At 47.1% G+C, this 16,181-nt stretch overlaps 1 protein-coding gene across 3 annotated transcripts in view; it reads right to left on the reverse strand.

Annotated features, from left to right (window-relative positions):
- Positions 1–16,181, reverse strand: part of MTHFD1L (methylenetetrahydrofolate dehydrogenase (NADP+ dependent) 1 like) — a 1,484,080-nt gene that overhangs the window by 1,164,722 nt on the left and 303,177 nt on the right. For all 3 annotated transcript variants that reach the window (XM_069234289.1, XM_069234288.1, XM_069234290.1), the window contains one exon: positions 565–676. In XM_069234289.1, the coding sequence (XP_069090390.1) occupies positions 565–676 (112 nt within the window). The remainder of the gene's footprint in view (positions 1–564; positions 677–16,181) is intronic.

Consider the following 16,181-nt stretch of genomic DNA (forward strand, 5'->3'; position numbering starts at 1 on the left):
CATTTAGCACATTTCATTGATAATGGCAGACATTATTGTAGCGTCATTCACAGTATATTCTGCTTAAGAGCAGGTATAAAGTCACATCTTGGGTTTCATTGATGCCTTTGAAAAGGTTATGGTTACAATATGTTTATACACAAATTCAAAGTAATTCAGCTAGCTGTGTTCTTCATTGAGTGCAGACACCCACGTGGAATATGCAGCCAGGAGCCCTGGGATGTGCCGAGGACAAATCGAAAGGGTGTAGGCAAGGCACATTTGCGGCTTGCCTCCACAATGTGACTGGGGATGGGGTCCTGCGATGGGGATCTGACCTTTGGGGGAGGAGTGAATGGGGTGGGGAGGAGTGAATGGGGTGGGGAGGAGTGAATGGGGTGGGGAGATGAAGGGAGCCGAGCTACACTCGACAGCCCCACCAACGCCCTGGGAAAGCCCCAGGGAACTGATGTTCAATTGACCATAAGACAGACGTAGCCCATAGAAAGACCGGGCCGCAATGTGCGTTCGAAGTGTCTATGGTCAATGTGTCCTGTGGTGTGTATACACAAGTTCTCAACATACCTGATCCATAGATGTGAGAGCAATGGATGACAATGGCTGCAGGTATTTTCCAATCAACTGAAACTTCATCTGGCTTTCTGCTTCCAATCACCACAATGTCTGCTTCATGGAGCTGGAAAGAAAAAAGCGACGCTTTGGAGAACAATTTAAGGTACAGAGGGCAATATCAAGCAGTTTTTTTGGTGTTTTTTTTAGTGTCAAACTTGATAAACTTGCTTTTTTGTGAACTTCATACAAACCTCCCACTATGCCAAACTAAGCGTTTTCAAGCAACGCAAGATGCAGCAGGGAGTTTGATGCCCGACTTACCGAAACAGCACACTGTCTATCACGGTTATGTTCTGTTCATAGGTTGGTAGGCAAATCAAGAATCCGTTTGATAATCTGGTGATTCGTTTTTACATTCTTACACGGATTGTCACCCAAACGTTTGAAAAATAAACCAAAGAGGTGCATCCTAGCCTCCTCGTTAGTCCCCAATGAAAAAGGACCTTAGGTTCTTTGTAACTCTGTCCCTTTTCCGTGACAAGAGAGTACCAAAGGCTCTATGTGGTTGCCCCTCTGCCACGGAACAATTCTAAACAGCATATCAGATATGCAAACGCTCCCCTGTACTTTAGAAAATTATTCCACGATTGTTGCAGATTATTAAGAGGATCTGCTCAATTTGTATTAGTTCATGTTGCATTTCTTTTTTTTAATTATTTTTTTTAACTTTTGGGGCTGAGAGTCTATGAGCAATCCATGTTTCAGTGTGTGCTATACAAGAGATAAAGAAAATCCTTCATTTTTCCACAATTTTTAGATTTTTACTGTTTCTCATCAACAAAACTGCCTTTTTTTTTTTTTTTACAAAAATCTAAAACTACATTCAGAAGTAAACTGTTTACCTTCAATTTTATAATGTTCACTTCTGTAGAACAATAGGTTTTATCTGAATTGACATTTAAAATCAGCTTAAACCACCGACCTTTGTATTTTAGGTCTGTTTTGACATTTCAGCCATTGCTGGACTTTGTCGTGCTTCTTACAGCAGTTTTCTGGTGATTTCAAACAGGTTCTTGGGCTCCTCACGTTCTCTACAAGCTTTTAATCTTTTAGGTGGTGCGCATTGCCTTTCAAAGGTTTATACTGGATACAGTAGGCCTGAGATTGTTACGGTGGCAAGCCAGTGATCAAACCTATAGCCTGAGTAGTTCATTGGGTAAAGTTATCTGATTTTATAGGTTGCATGTTATTATGAAAAGTTATACCAAAGGCATAAGGCTAGATTTATGTATTGGGAAGAGTATATGTTAAAGATAGAGTGTCTTTTGGCTTTGAGTACAGGAACTAGTTTGTTGAATAACTAATTGTAATTCCAAATAAACAGTTTTACACCAGTTAATCTAAACAAAGCCTTGGTTTTCCAACAGCTATCCTCAACAAGGGTGCTGGAAGGGAGACAAAAGTTGCACTACTGTGTAGGCAGTGCCCCTGCAGAGATTAAAACCCAGCTGATGGGATATCCCCATAAGCAAACCAATATTTCAAATTGCATCACAAGGTTGCTACAGTATGTGTGGAGAATATATCTTCGAATCACAAAATCACTGACTTAGTACAAATAATTTTGTTTTCCTAAATTCAACTATAAACAGTCAAAAAATACTTAATTCGATTAAACAGAGCCATAAAAGTCACAGACATAATAGTTATACATAAAACATTAAAAAATATAAATATTAATGTCAGATTAATAAAGATAATGCAAAAAGCTAAAACTATTTGTGAATTCGAATGGCATGGAGTATAAAATTTAACACAGCATTAATAGTCGCTTCACATCCCAAATCGTGCAAATATGAATACGCTCATAGACTAGACCTAATGCCTCAGGCCAGAAGCACAGGGTGAAGGAACCTTCTCCTATGTACACTATATAAACTACTAAAGGGAATAAAATGTAGTGTGCTTTGAGGAGTTTGACAGTCACAAGTGCACGGCAAACACTTTTTAAACCAGGTGCCTTGGGTAGGGAATGCAACAAAAAAATGTACAGACTTCAAACAGAATCTGGACAATAAAAATCTGTGTTGCTCCGAGGAAAGAACTGTACAATACAGCATAGGATAAAGCGGCTGCAGCGACACTCACTAGTTCCCCCGATACCTTCCAGCTCATTCAATTCAGAAACATGGTGCCAATATAACACCTTAGTTCCATCTTTTGTAAAATAATTAAGTCTGGAAAAATTCCCTGATCCCTAGTCAAAACACAAAAGTACTAACATACCTAAGCCATGGTATGTCCATAGCCCGGGCCAATGACAATCAATCTGTAATCACTGCTCTATAAAGCTGAGCTTTGGGATTCATCCGCGCTTTAAGCCAGAGCAGTAAATGCTGCACTCCTATATGATCAGTACACATCAAACCAACATCTATGACAAAAAGCAGCCGGGGTTGATTGCAGAACCGCAAACAGTCGCCTATGGAAATGTGTTCTCCACTACCTGGAGGCACTTTCTATTACTATAATCCCCATTCCCGGTTCCAAATGACGCAGTAGGCAAACATTTGCATTTGATGACAGTCATATTTTCCCTCACTGGCTAGAGACCCAGCTTCTTTGAAAATCTAAAAATGGCATCTATGGCTCTTTGAAATTGTAAAACACAGACTCTCATTAAAAATTTCCAATTGAAATCAACCTCTAAAGGGCCCTCTAGATAAGTAAAATTGGGAACTTTTAAAATTTCTGAGCCCTCTAGAACAAATTCCTTAGTTTTAGATGGCTTTTCATCACATAAGACTTTGTTCTATTCGTTCTCAAACAAAGACTTCCCATTAAGGTATTAAAAGCATCCAACAGTGATTGGAGGTTGTTTGCAGTCCTCAAACCGAGGACAGCATCATCCCCATAAAATAGCACAGTGATTGGTCGAGAATTAATAATAAGTGTCAAATCTTCCCTGCACTACGCAGGTGGTCTTACAGACTTTATATAAAGAAAAAGAAAGGGGGCCAGCACACATCCCTGTCTGACCCCCTTCAAAGAGGACAATTCCTCCATGAGACCACCCTCCTGACTGTGGAAAACCCTAGCCGAGGTATAAGCATGAAGTCCATAGATCCATAAAGGCTAAGTGAACTTAGCCTTTTTTTTTTAGCCTTGTTGTATTTTTGTCTGTTTGACTGTACCTAACCCCGGGCTGAACCCGAACTGAACCTCTGATAAACAGTAGGTCTCCGCAGCCCAGGTCTCCAGCTTTGCTAACAGCACTCGGCCTAAAATCTTTACAGAGCTGTCTGACAAAGAGATTAGGTGATACAAGTGTGGTTCAGCCTTGTTCCCCCTTTTAAAAAATGGGTACAATAATTGCCTCTCTCCAGGTCTCTATCAAGGGGTCAGTCACAGCATATCTTAAAACGCAAGTGAGTAAAGGCCCCCCTATAATTCTGGCAGGGTTTTATATACATCAACAGGGATTCTATCAGGTCCGGGAGCTTTTCAAGAGGGACACCCTTGAATGGCATGTATCACATCCACAACTTCAAACGAACGACAGAGCTATTGCTGTAGACATATCATGCATGTCAATAAACTCAGTCTCTGATCCCTGGAGGGTATGCTCCTCATTATTAAAAATTATGGAGAAATATTCCACCCACACCTGTGCTGGAATGACAGTGTCTATTACAGCAGTGTCCTTGCCAGCAATGGGGACAGAGTTGACCAGCAGCCAAAAAGCCCTCATATATCTTTTACTTGCTTCAATTAGCTCAGTCCACGCCTTTTCCCTATCCTATAAACCATCATCTCATATGTATTGCATACAACGTTGTAAACCTATCTGCAATGTACAGAATCAACATTTTTTTAAATTTATTTCCAGCTGTGTTCAATCCAATATCCACAAAATGTATAACTATTGTCAAGGGACAACCATTGCGTATTTCATGGCAAGAAGTCCACTACTTCTTCATGGCTGATTATAATCTTAAGAAAGTTTATGCTAATTTTCACAACTTTTTCTCAAGTGATTTCACCATTCTCACACCAGAGCCTTAGCATCTTCATATACCTTCAAATTCTTTTTCCAAGCATCTCCAATTTCTTGTTTAACTATTTACTAATCTGGATGACAGATTTCGTTTTTGCAAAGATCCAATCAATATAACCTCGTCATAAGAAAATATGCTTTAACCTCTATTTTTAAACATCTCTAATATGCTGATAATTTATCTAGGACTCAGGATAGCAGATTTAAGGTGTTTCCAAATAACCAATCAATATATACAAATAAGGCAATATATTTGGAAACAACACCATTCAGTTTCCCTCAAACAGACACAGCATGGCAGAGGCTGGATATTTGTGGTTTTTCTTGGCTCTTAGTAGATACTTAACAGCAGCACTTCCGCATCAGTGAGTAAAGTTAATAAGCAATGGTATGTCTGACTGAATAGTCATGTTTTCAGGTTTTTTGTCCAAAACATAAAACCTGTTTCATGCCAAAGATGATCTGGGAGAGAATTCCATAATGATGGTGCCAGTATAGAAAAACTTCACCATCCCAACACCTTTTTCCAAAAAATTGAAATGGTCAAGGAATTGGAATAGGATGATCGGTGAGCGCAGCATAGGGATGTATGGTTAAAACGTGACTGGGGCTTTCTTTACTTCACCCCAATTTGCATATTTCATGCTAAACTGCTTATAAACGTGATCATACTGATGCCTCGTTATTTAGAAAACAATTCTGCAAGACAAATATAATTGAGAAAGGCCAATAATTGCATGTGCGTATTGATTCAGGGAATCAGAGTGGGGCTTGATTTAATCACCTGCTAGTAAGAATTTATTTGGCAGGTTTGACCCCTACAACTCCTTATCTAACAAAGCATATCTCGTTAGCAGAGGGGTGACAGACCCTGCCATTTCTCCTTTTTTTCCCCCAAGAGTGATACATTTGCTTTTGAAACTTAGGGGACCTAAAGGGTTGGCCTTCAATAACACTGGGATGAAGACAACAGATTTGCTACTTGTATGGCCAACAGTTATAGGATATCAAATGTTTTTTTTACCAGGCACCTGTTCTGATCATGGGACGTTCACTTTAAGGTGCCTTTTAACAGTAAACACTCACAAATCAAACCTTAAAACCGTGCAAAATGGCATTGTCCTAGACCCTATAAGACTACCATTTAGGGTACAGCAGCTAGAAAAGGATCTAATCTTTGCAGTGGGCTCATGCGATAAGGATAAGCTACAAAAACCACAAAACTATTGCAGATGGAACACTCATGTCTATATTCCGACTAGAATATTCTATAAACAAAATATAATCTAGCTGTTCTCTATGGTCACATTAATGCAAATAGTTGTAGCTTTCCAGTTTAGTGAAGCCATTTCAAGGTTAATTCATAACAAACCGATTAGTCAATCGTATGATTGTAACGTTGACAGGTGAGCAAAAATGTTCTACACAAACTAAACGCTGTTAATCACTTCGCGATTAAAAAAAAAAAAAAAATTTATGGTGTGGCTAGAGTGGCAGAGCTGAAAAAGACACAGAACGTTTCTCCTATGTGTTAGCATGACTGTAGGCGAAGAGGTGGGATATCTTTCGAAAATTACTGTTATTCACAAGGTGCCGATTTATAAATTATGAATGAACAGTGTACTGCAGTTTCTAATGTGCACAAAACGCTTTGGTCTGTCACCCTAAAGTTTTCCTCTTCCGCTAAATGATGTCACAAACATCACCTCGTTTTAGAATGCACGACTACCACCTCCTTTTAAAGAAAGCTCGAGTGCTCTTTTTCAAGACTGAGGTAGCATTATTATGTGTGTACACTTTTACAAAATAGCACTACTCACCACAATTGAAATACATACAGAAAAGTGGAGACAACACCACCTATTTCGAGTAAATAATATGTATAGCAGAGGTGTACGTGATTCCCACTCTACCAATTTCGTTTCTAATTAAGTCTTTTCTGTTACAAGGGATACAGTATTCTATGCCTCATTAATTCCATTAACTTCCTATTCTTAGATTTTTTTTTTATACCACCCCACTACAGTATTTTTAGGTTCAGAAATAGCCATTTGTAAAATGATTCAATTTTTTTTATTTCACTTGTATGGAAAAGTATTTCGTGTGTTTCAAACTTTTACATGGTTCATTGATTTATAGTTTAAGACTCCTTGCTTAGTCTTCAAAAAGGTATACATCCACAAGCACATCACTCATTTGCTCTCCAGCTACATTTATCCTTAAAAGATTATTTGACTTCCTCGCATGTCCAGGTTCTCCCCAACACTTGCTTGGGCTGATTAGCTTCAGTAATGTCGTTTTTAAATTGTCAGTATGATCATTAAATTGGTAAGAATCACTGATCTCCTTTGATTTGTTTTTTCAAAAACAATCTTGCCTAATTGTGTGTCATCACTTGGGTTATAAAAAGATCCAAGCTCAATGCATTCTGTGCTTCATTCAGAGCAACAACGAGTTGTGAAAGAAGTGCTACTGCAGGTTAAAGAACCTTAAGTCCTGAAATCTAGAAAAGTAGTGGCAGACATGCAAGGGCACAGGAGCTATCACTACCTGGGATAATATTTCAGAAGTGGAAACTGGAAGAGCAAGATCAATATCTAAGGAGCATCATGAACCTGGTGGTGACAGGGCTAAGGCCACTTGATGCAAAGGGTTTAGAAACTGCTGCCAACTTGTTGATCACCTGCGGCTACTAATGAGATGTGATGGTTCAATGGGTCACTGTTGAAACCTGGAATCAATTTCCCACTGTCACCTTTCACCCTGAGGGCAGTACAAAAAAACAAGTAAAAATACATTGTGGCACTGCTCTCACAGCACAAGCCAAGACTTTGCACCTTTTCACTATATAAAACAACCACCAACCGACCTCTGGTTACAAGTCTAGCATGAACATTAACAGATAAGTCCCCTTCTGCAGAGAAAAAAAAATATCTCTAGCCCACAGGCCAGGATGCAAACAGAGCAGGACAAGGCCTAAAACTGGACATGCCGCAGCTGTTCAGCGACCATCGCCAAGATATTTCTTTCCAAAACAGAGTCTGAATTTTATAATGTAATAAAGAAATCTGGTCTTGGGTATAGGTCATGCAAACGATTTAACATATTACATTTTACACTCAGTTACTCTACTGCAACTTGCACTTCTTTACATTTGACAAATGATGTAGGAAAGTGTCACTGTTTGCATTGTTACTCCCCACTTTTTGCCTAGTGTTGATGCAAACTTTGAAAGTGTGCTGGGACCCTGCTAACCAGGCCCCAGCACCAGTGTTCTTTCCCTAACACTGTACTTTGGTTTCCACAATTGGCACGGCATTGGCACACAGTTAAGTCCCTTGTAAAAGGTACCCATGGTACCAAGGACCCTGTGGACAGGGAAGGTCTCTAAGGGCTGCAACATGTATTATGCCACCCTAGGGGACCCCCACACTCAGCACAGGCACACTGCCTTGCAGCTTGTGTGCCCTGTTGGGGAGAAAAGGACAAAGTCGACATGGCACCCCTCAGGGTGCCATGCCCACAAACCACTGCCTGTGGCATAAGTAGATCACCCCTCTAGCAGTCCTTACAGCCCTAACGCAGGGTGCACTATACCACAGGTGAGGACAAAGCTGCATGAGCAATATGCCCTTACAGTGTCTAAGTCCATTCTTAGACATTATAAGAGCAGTGTAGCCATACTGAGTACATGGTCTGGGAGTTTGTCATTACGAACTCCACAGCAACATAATGGCTTAACTGAATACTGGGAAGTTTGGTATCAAACTTCTCAGCACAATAAACCCACTGATGCCAGTGTAGGATTTATTGAAAAATGCACACAGATTGCATCTTAGAGATGCCCCCTGTGCATTGGTAGCCAAACTGCTAGTGTAGAACTGACCAGTCTGTGCCAGCCTGCCACTTTCAGACAAGTTTCTGACCACATGGTCGTGAGTGCCTTTGTGCACTCTGTGGTCAGAAACAAAGCCTGTCCTGGGTGGAGGTGCTTCACACCTCCCACTGCAGAACTAACACCTGGTGGTAAGCCTCAAAGGCTCAAGCCTTGGGTTACAGTGCCCAGGGCACTCCAGCTAGTGGAGATGCCCACCCTCCTAGACAAAGCCCCATTTTTGGTGGCAAGTTTGGTGGAAACATTAGAGAAAGCAGGGAGGAGTGACCACCCCTAAGGTGACCAGAGCTGAGGTGACTCCCTCCCTACAGAATCCTCCATCTTGGTTGAGAGGACAGGGACCAATAGAGATAGAAATGTGCCTCACTCCCCAAAGGGAGTGGGCACAAGGAGGGTGTAGCCACCCTCAAGGACAGTAGCCATTGGCTACTGCTGTCGGACCCCTGAAACACCCCCAAATCTAGGATTTAAGGGCCTCCCTGAACCGAGCTCACCAGATTTCTGGGACCTACAAGGACTGCTAAGCTGAAACCCCCAGCAGAGAGAAGAAGGAAGACAACAACTGCTTTGGCCCCAGCCCTACTGGCCTGTCTCCTGCTTCAAAGAACCTGCAACACAACCAGTGACGTGTCCTGTGGGCCCACAACCTCTGCCAACTCCAGAGGACTGCCCTGCACCAAAAAGGACCAAGAACTCCAGAGGACAGTGGCTCTGTCTGACGAAACTAACAACTAAGGACTTCCATCTCACGCCAGATGCACGAGTCTTGACCCCTGTGCATCAGACACCTACGGCCCGTGTCCAGGTGGTCCACCTAGCAAGAGGGCCCCCGGGTGATTGTGAGCAAGAGCCCACCCTGGGTTGACCTCTCCACGACAACGCGTCGTAGGGAATCCCCAGGACCCCCCCGACCGCAAAGCTCCGGACGAAGATATCCGACGGCTAAGAACACTGCACCTGCAGTCCCCAGTCCTTGGTGAAACCGACCCCCTGGGCATCAATGTTCAGTAGGTGGCCTTCCTTCCTGTCAGACTGGTGGTGTGCCCTAGACAACTCCCTGGACCTCGTCTGCAGCCTCTGAGTGACCCCTGGGGTCTCCTCACAGACCAGCATTGGAAACCAGACATCCTGTTTGCATCCAGCACCCGGCCGCCACTGTGCCGCTGAGGGGGTGTTTGGTGCCTACTTGTGGCCCCTTCAGTGCTCTCCTAATCCCCCTGGTCTGCCCTCTTAGTTGCGGGTACTTACCTGCTGGCTGACCGAATTCCGAGTACCCCCGGTCTCCATAGGAGCCCACGTTAATTTTGCTCAACTTTGACCTCTGCACCCAGCCAGTCCCGTGTTGCTGCTGGTGGGTGTTTGGGGTTAACTTAAACCCCAACCGGTGGACCTCTTATACAAGGTGGCGAGGATATCTACAAGCGGGTTTGCTGTACTTGAGAGGGCCTTTAAAAGTTCAGAGGGTCCCTCAAAAGGCAGTGGGCTGCTATTCTATGGTTGTCCTTTTCTGACAAGGGGAGCAATAGACTTCTCACTGTCAAAGAAGAAGATTCAGACAACTACAGTGATCTTAAGAGAGCACTCTTAGATGGTTTTGGTCTCACCACTGAACAATATCGGATCAAGGGGGTGACAAAGACAAGAAGAAGGATGGTAAGTCACATGACAAAGGTGGGGACAAAGATAAAAATAAAGTCTTCATCAGGCTCACAAAACTCTACTTGGGTGGGTCTAAATCCTCTTCAAACCACCATTAGAATAAAAAGCCTTGGTGCTGTATCTGTAGGAATAAATGCTATAGGGCAGGCGGCAGTTCTTGCCCTAATAAAAGCACCAAGCCTCCTACGATCACAACCCCCACTGCTTCAACTAGTGCCCCTAGCAATAGCAGTGGTGGTGTTGGAAAAAACACTATAGTCAGTCCAAGGGTGTAGCAGGGCTCACTCTGGTAAGTGTAGTGGGTGTTGGTTTAGTTAGGGAAACCACTGAGGCTTTTTTAGTTTCTGATGGTGGCATAGACCTTGCCACTCTTGTTGCTTGTCCCCTTAATATGGATAAGTACAAGCAACAACCCCTAATAAATGGTATTCAGATTGAGGCCTACAGGGACACAGGTGCCCATAACAACACTAAGCCACCCCATGGCTGTTGATCTCAAATGGGGGTAGAGGAGGGTGTTACTGGTCCTAAAAAAGTTGTGGTATCCACAGACCTACCTGTAGAGTGTCTACTAGGGAATGACTTGGAGACTTCAGCTTGGGCTGAAGTGGAGTTGGAGGCCCATGGAGCCATGCTGGGCATGTCTTTGCTTTGACAAGGGCTCAGGCCAAAAAGCAAAGAGGACGGGGAAACTTGGATCCTGAAACTATGGACCAAGAGCTTCCGAAAAGCTGGGGTAGAAAAGGTAAAAAGTTATCCACTATCCCTCCCTCCACGGATGATTCCACCTTTGAGGAGGAGGAGTCAACTCCCTAGACAGATCCTATACCTGAAGAACTTCAAACTGATACAGCTGAACTCTTCGGTGCAGGGGGCCCTGCCATGGAGGAGTTAAGTATGGCACAACAGGGGGCATGGCCACGGGCGTCAAGATGGCGGTCGCACTCTAAGAGTGCTCCAGACCCCTCCGTCATCCACCCAAATCCACTGTCATAAACTATCCTATTTGTCCCATTTGGGACCCGAGGGGTGTCTTGGAGGCCCCCTGACTCCGAGACCTCAAAATCCGGAGCGCAGGAGTGCCTGCCGCCGTTGGGGAGCGGAGCCGATCCGGGGAGCGGAGCCGATCCGGGGACCGGGCCGCGCAGGGGCAGGAACCGCCCTCCGGCCGAGGCAGCCTGACGAGCGGCGTACCAACCCCGACCGTCGGGGACCGACCGGGGCTGCCGGAGCAGCGCCCGGGGGCACCACACCATCTAACGCGCTCGATGAGGGGCCAAACGGGAGACCGCATGCGCGGACGGCGGCGCTGAAGATGGGTGAATCCGGCTCAACGGACCGGTTGCCGGGAGCCCGAACACCGATGCACTGATTGACTTGGGCAGCGCGACCTCAGGTAGGAAGAGTAGAGGAGCGCGCTCAGAACCCCGCACCCTCTGGGCCCCGAGAGCTATTATCACACACCACTAAGAAGGGGTCGATTGGGCCTGCGACCCGGAACCAGGGGTCTGCTGGACCTTGGCAGCGACCAGAGGGGGGTGTCCCCTTCCCCGCCCCATCCGCTGACTCCCCCCCTGAAATGTGAAACGCCAAAAACGCACCTGCTCCGGCACGGGAGCAAGAACAGAGGAGGGAGTAGAGACAAGGGCCTGACTCGGGTGGATCCGTGTGCCAGAATCCTGGAGCCTGCACCTGGGGGGGATGTCGAACTGATAGAAAAACAACTTCGTGAGCTCCCCCCCCCGCACGGGGTCCGCGGAGTCTTGGCCCCGAGGGATGCTGGCCCGGGGGCAGCCCTAAGTCGACGCGGTCCCGCGCCTTCGGGGGCACCAAGCACCATAGGCCCACCAAGAGTGCGCCACAACAACAATTCGGCTCACCTGATGTGGGACTCCTGCCCCAGAACAATCCGACAAACCTTAACTCCTAGGACATACCACGTGGGGGACAAGTGATCCCAGTGAAAGACCTGGTGGCCAACCTCTGTTCTGCGCCTGGCCAGAACCCCCTCACCGGGGTGGCCGCCCGCCCGGACAAGAGACACACGACCCGTATCGTAGTTACGCACCGCTCCCACCAGATCACATCTGCATTTCCTTGGCCCCTCGGACAACATGGGTAAAGATAGAGCCGCCAAGCAGGCGCAGCCATCCCAGCAGAGGATCGACCAATTTACCACACCAACGGTCCCCAGACACGGAGGGGACGCTCCACTTAATGAACAGACTGCAGACGGGGTCAGTGCTATCCTTCTCGCAATTCAAACATCGCAACGGGCAGTGGAAACTAAGATTGGTGAGGTGAGGGAGGAGATTGGCCTCGTAAGGCAAGACCTTAGAAATGCGGTGGGCCGCATTGCGGAGGTGGAGAACCGTGTCTCGCAGACAGAAGATGACTTGGCCGACCTTAGAACCAAGGTGGCTCAGCTGCAGACTAGGACCGGTGAACTCCACCGCAGAGCGGAAGACGCAGAGAACCGCTCCAGGCGCAACAACCTACGCTTCGTGGGCGTACCGGAGGGAGCGGAAGATGGCAAAGCTACTGAGTTTCTAGAAAATTTGATTAAATCCTGGATACCGGAGAACACTCTCTCACCTTGGTTCGCGATTGAAAGAGCGCATAGAGCCCTGGCCCCACGGCCCCCCCCCGGGCGGCCCACGAAGGCCCATGATAGCGCGCTTCCTTAACTTTAAAGACCGCAATGCGATCCTCAGAGAAGCCAGGCGCTCCCCTGACCTCCTCTAGGACAATCAAAAAATGTTGGTCTTCCCGGACTACACTCGGGAGGTCCAAACCAAACGCCGGTCGTATGAACAGGTGAAACAAAAGCTGAGAGCAATGCAACTCTCCTACATGCTCCTCTTCCCAGCGCGCCTGAAAGTAATCCTTGCCGGCAAAGCACACTTCTTTGAGTCGCCTGAGGAGGCATGGGACTGGCTGACGGAAGAGAGCATTGGGAACCGAAGGGGTACAATTGATTCATCTGGAAGCCTCCGGAGGGCACGCCCGAGCACGCAACCGATCGAGCGGAGAGGTCGGAAACGCACCAGATCCAGAAGAGGGAGACCGAAGAACTCCTACGCCCAAACGGTCGAGGATAACGATCCGACCCTGGCCCCCACGCCGGGGGAGGGACCAACGGTTCAACCTGGAGAACAGACCTCGAAAGAAGAGCAACGAGTGGACCGTCTGAGCCAGTCTCCTGAACTTGGTTGACTCTAGTCTTTGTGTGCTGAGCTCCTTCTGCAATGGACCACACTAACAGATCTAGATGGCGTCCACATGAGTGGTGCGCTGCACATCCACGACGACACCATGATAAGTACCCCAACAACTTTATTACGGACAGGGGGTTTCTCATTAATCAACTGCAATTGATCCGACATACAGGAGGGGTCCACCACTCCAATCGATGGCAGTCTGTACGGCTGTGTTGGCCCCGTTGGGCAGTAGGGTGACAGATGCTTCACAGGTAGAAGTATGGGGTGGGGGGGAGTTGGGGAGTTTAGAGCTCACGTTAGGGCTTAGTGATATGGTTGTGACAAGTTACTACAGCAATACACACACCCGCCGCACAGATCCTTTCCACTCAAGGTGCCTATCCCTGGCCCCCTGGTCAGGTCCCCGAATTCCTATAATGCAACTATGGCACACACAATCCCCGCATTGACACAGATTCTCTCTTGGAATGTTAATGGCCTCCTGGATAAAATCAAAAGATCAGCAGTGTTCAACACCCTGCGCAGGTATGCCCCATCAGTGGTCCTCTTGCAGGAAACCCACCTATTGGGAACCAAATGCCCCGTCCTAGCACGGGGAGGGTTTGACAAAGCTTTCCACGCAGGTTTCTCGAGAGGTTCCAGAGGGGTGGCCATCTTATTCGATCGTTCACTGCCCATAGTGATTACAGCCACACAATCAGACCCACAGGGAAGATCTGTAACAGTGACCGGTATGCTGCACGGATCACCGATAAACTTCGTATGTGTATACGCTCCCCCAACTGGCTTTGACACCTTCTTATCAACTCTCCCCCGGACGATTATAGGCCTCCCATAGGGGCTCACACTTATTGGAGGGGACTTCAATTCGGTCCTGGATCCTAAAGTAGACGTGTCCGGACCTATCTCATCCACCCGGGTAGGGAGAGCAGCCAAATTAAATGGTTGGGTAGCAAGTCTAGCCCTATGTGACGTATGGAGGACATGGCACCCCAAAACACAACAGTACACACACACACCTCAGCGGCTCATCATTCTCAGGCAAGAATTGATCTTATGCTCATGCCTGCCCTGGACGTCCCTAGAGTCACTGGCGCTGAGATATTGTCCTGGGGAGTCTCGGATCACTCTCCAGTCCGAGTCCGAATAGGAGACATAGCCCCAAATCAGCGTCCCATATGGCGCATGAATGCATGGTACCTACAGAATAACGAATTCACTCTCGATATAAGAGACCACCTCACCCAGTACTTTGCGCAAAATCTGGGATCCGTACAATCCCCGGGCATAGTTTGGGCGGCTTGTAAAGCCACACTCAGAGCCTATGCCAGGTACCGTGTGCGCACTCGCGAACGGGCACGAGATTTACAAGTGACAACCCTCGAAGCCAAAGCCCTAGCCCTGGAGCAGTCAGAGACTACCGTGGTATCAGCATCTGCCCTGAGGCGTTAAGCGGTGATTAGGGAAGAAATAAGACAGCTGGTGTTTGAGGCCGCGAAGCACACATGGAGGGCATCGGCAGCTCGCGTGTACGGATGGGGCGATAAAAATGGCAAACTCCTGCATTGGTTGGCCTCACGACCGCTAGCCGACAGTTGTCCCAGAGGTTGCGGACGAGACAGGCTCAATCGCGAAGACCCCTCAGGAAATTGCTATGAGCTTTGCCTCATACTACACCCAACTATACGCTGAGCGCCCTCGCCCGCAAATTGAAAGGGAATCTCCCCTACTGGACGACATAACCCTCCCTAAAATCCCGCAGGCTGCCACGGACATCCTGGAGGAACCCATAACCTTGGCCGAAATAACAACGGCCATGTCCGGGCTAGCATCGGGCAAAACTCCTGGGCCGGATGGCTTTCCAGCCGAGCTCTACAACAAATGCGGGGACATCCTAGGTCCCCACCTGCTCGCCATGTTTAACGAAGCAACAGAAAAAGGACGCTTCCCCGCAGAAATAGACCAAGCCACAATAGTGGTGATTCCGAAGACTAGCCCACCAGCGCCCGACCGTTCAGCCTACAGACCCATCTCCCTGCTAAACGCTGAGATTAAAGTGCTCTCGACATTGTTGGCCACTAGGCTAAGGGTAGTGCTCCCCTCGCTGATACATCCAGACCAGTGCGGCTTCATGCCCTCACGCAGCACCAGACATTGCATTAGGAGGTTACATAATGCCCTAGCTCGACGCGACACCTTGTCCAAGTCCCCCCTTGCTCTCCTGCTAATAGACTTTGACTTAGAGCACGTTTTAAAGAAAAACGGTTTTGGACCTAAATTCCGAAACCTAGTAAAACTACTTTACTCCGACCCGACAGCCCGTATTCAGGTGAACGGGGTGACATCCGATCCATTCCCTATCCGTCGCGGGACCCGCCAGGGTTGCCCTCTATCACCGTTACTCTTCGCCCTGGCAGTAGAGCCCCTGGCAAAATTACTGAGAGAAGACCCACTGATATCAGGCTGGGCATGGCCGGCGGGACCAGAGGACAGAGTGGCATTGTATTCTGATGACCTCCTCCTTTACCTCTCCAACCCGGCAATGAGCGGCCCGCGGGTCCTGGAACTCCTAGAGCTCTTCTCGCAAGCCTCAGGGCTTACCCTAAACGCCAACAAATCCCTACTGATCCCACTACACCCCTCGAGAGACCGTGTTAACTGGCAGGAAAACATCCCAATCCGCTGCAATAGTTTTAAATATCTGGGTGTCCACATAGCTCTGCTCCCAGAGCTAGCTTGGGAGCTGAATATCACACCGCTCCTTAAAAACTCCAGGAGAGACCTTCAACGTTGGCAA

The sequence above is a fragment of the Pleurodeles waltl genome, chromosome 5, assembly GCF_031143425.1.
Source record: "Pleurodeles waltl isolate 20211129_DDA chromosome 5, aPleWal1.hap1.20221129, whole genome shotgun sequence".
NCBI classification, from domain to species: domain Eukaryota; kingdom Metazoa; phylum Chordata; class Amphibia; order Caudata; family Salamandridae; genus Pleurodeles; species Pleurodeles waltl.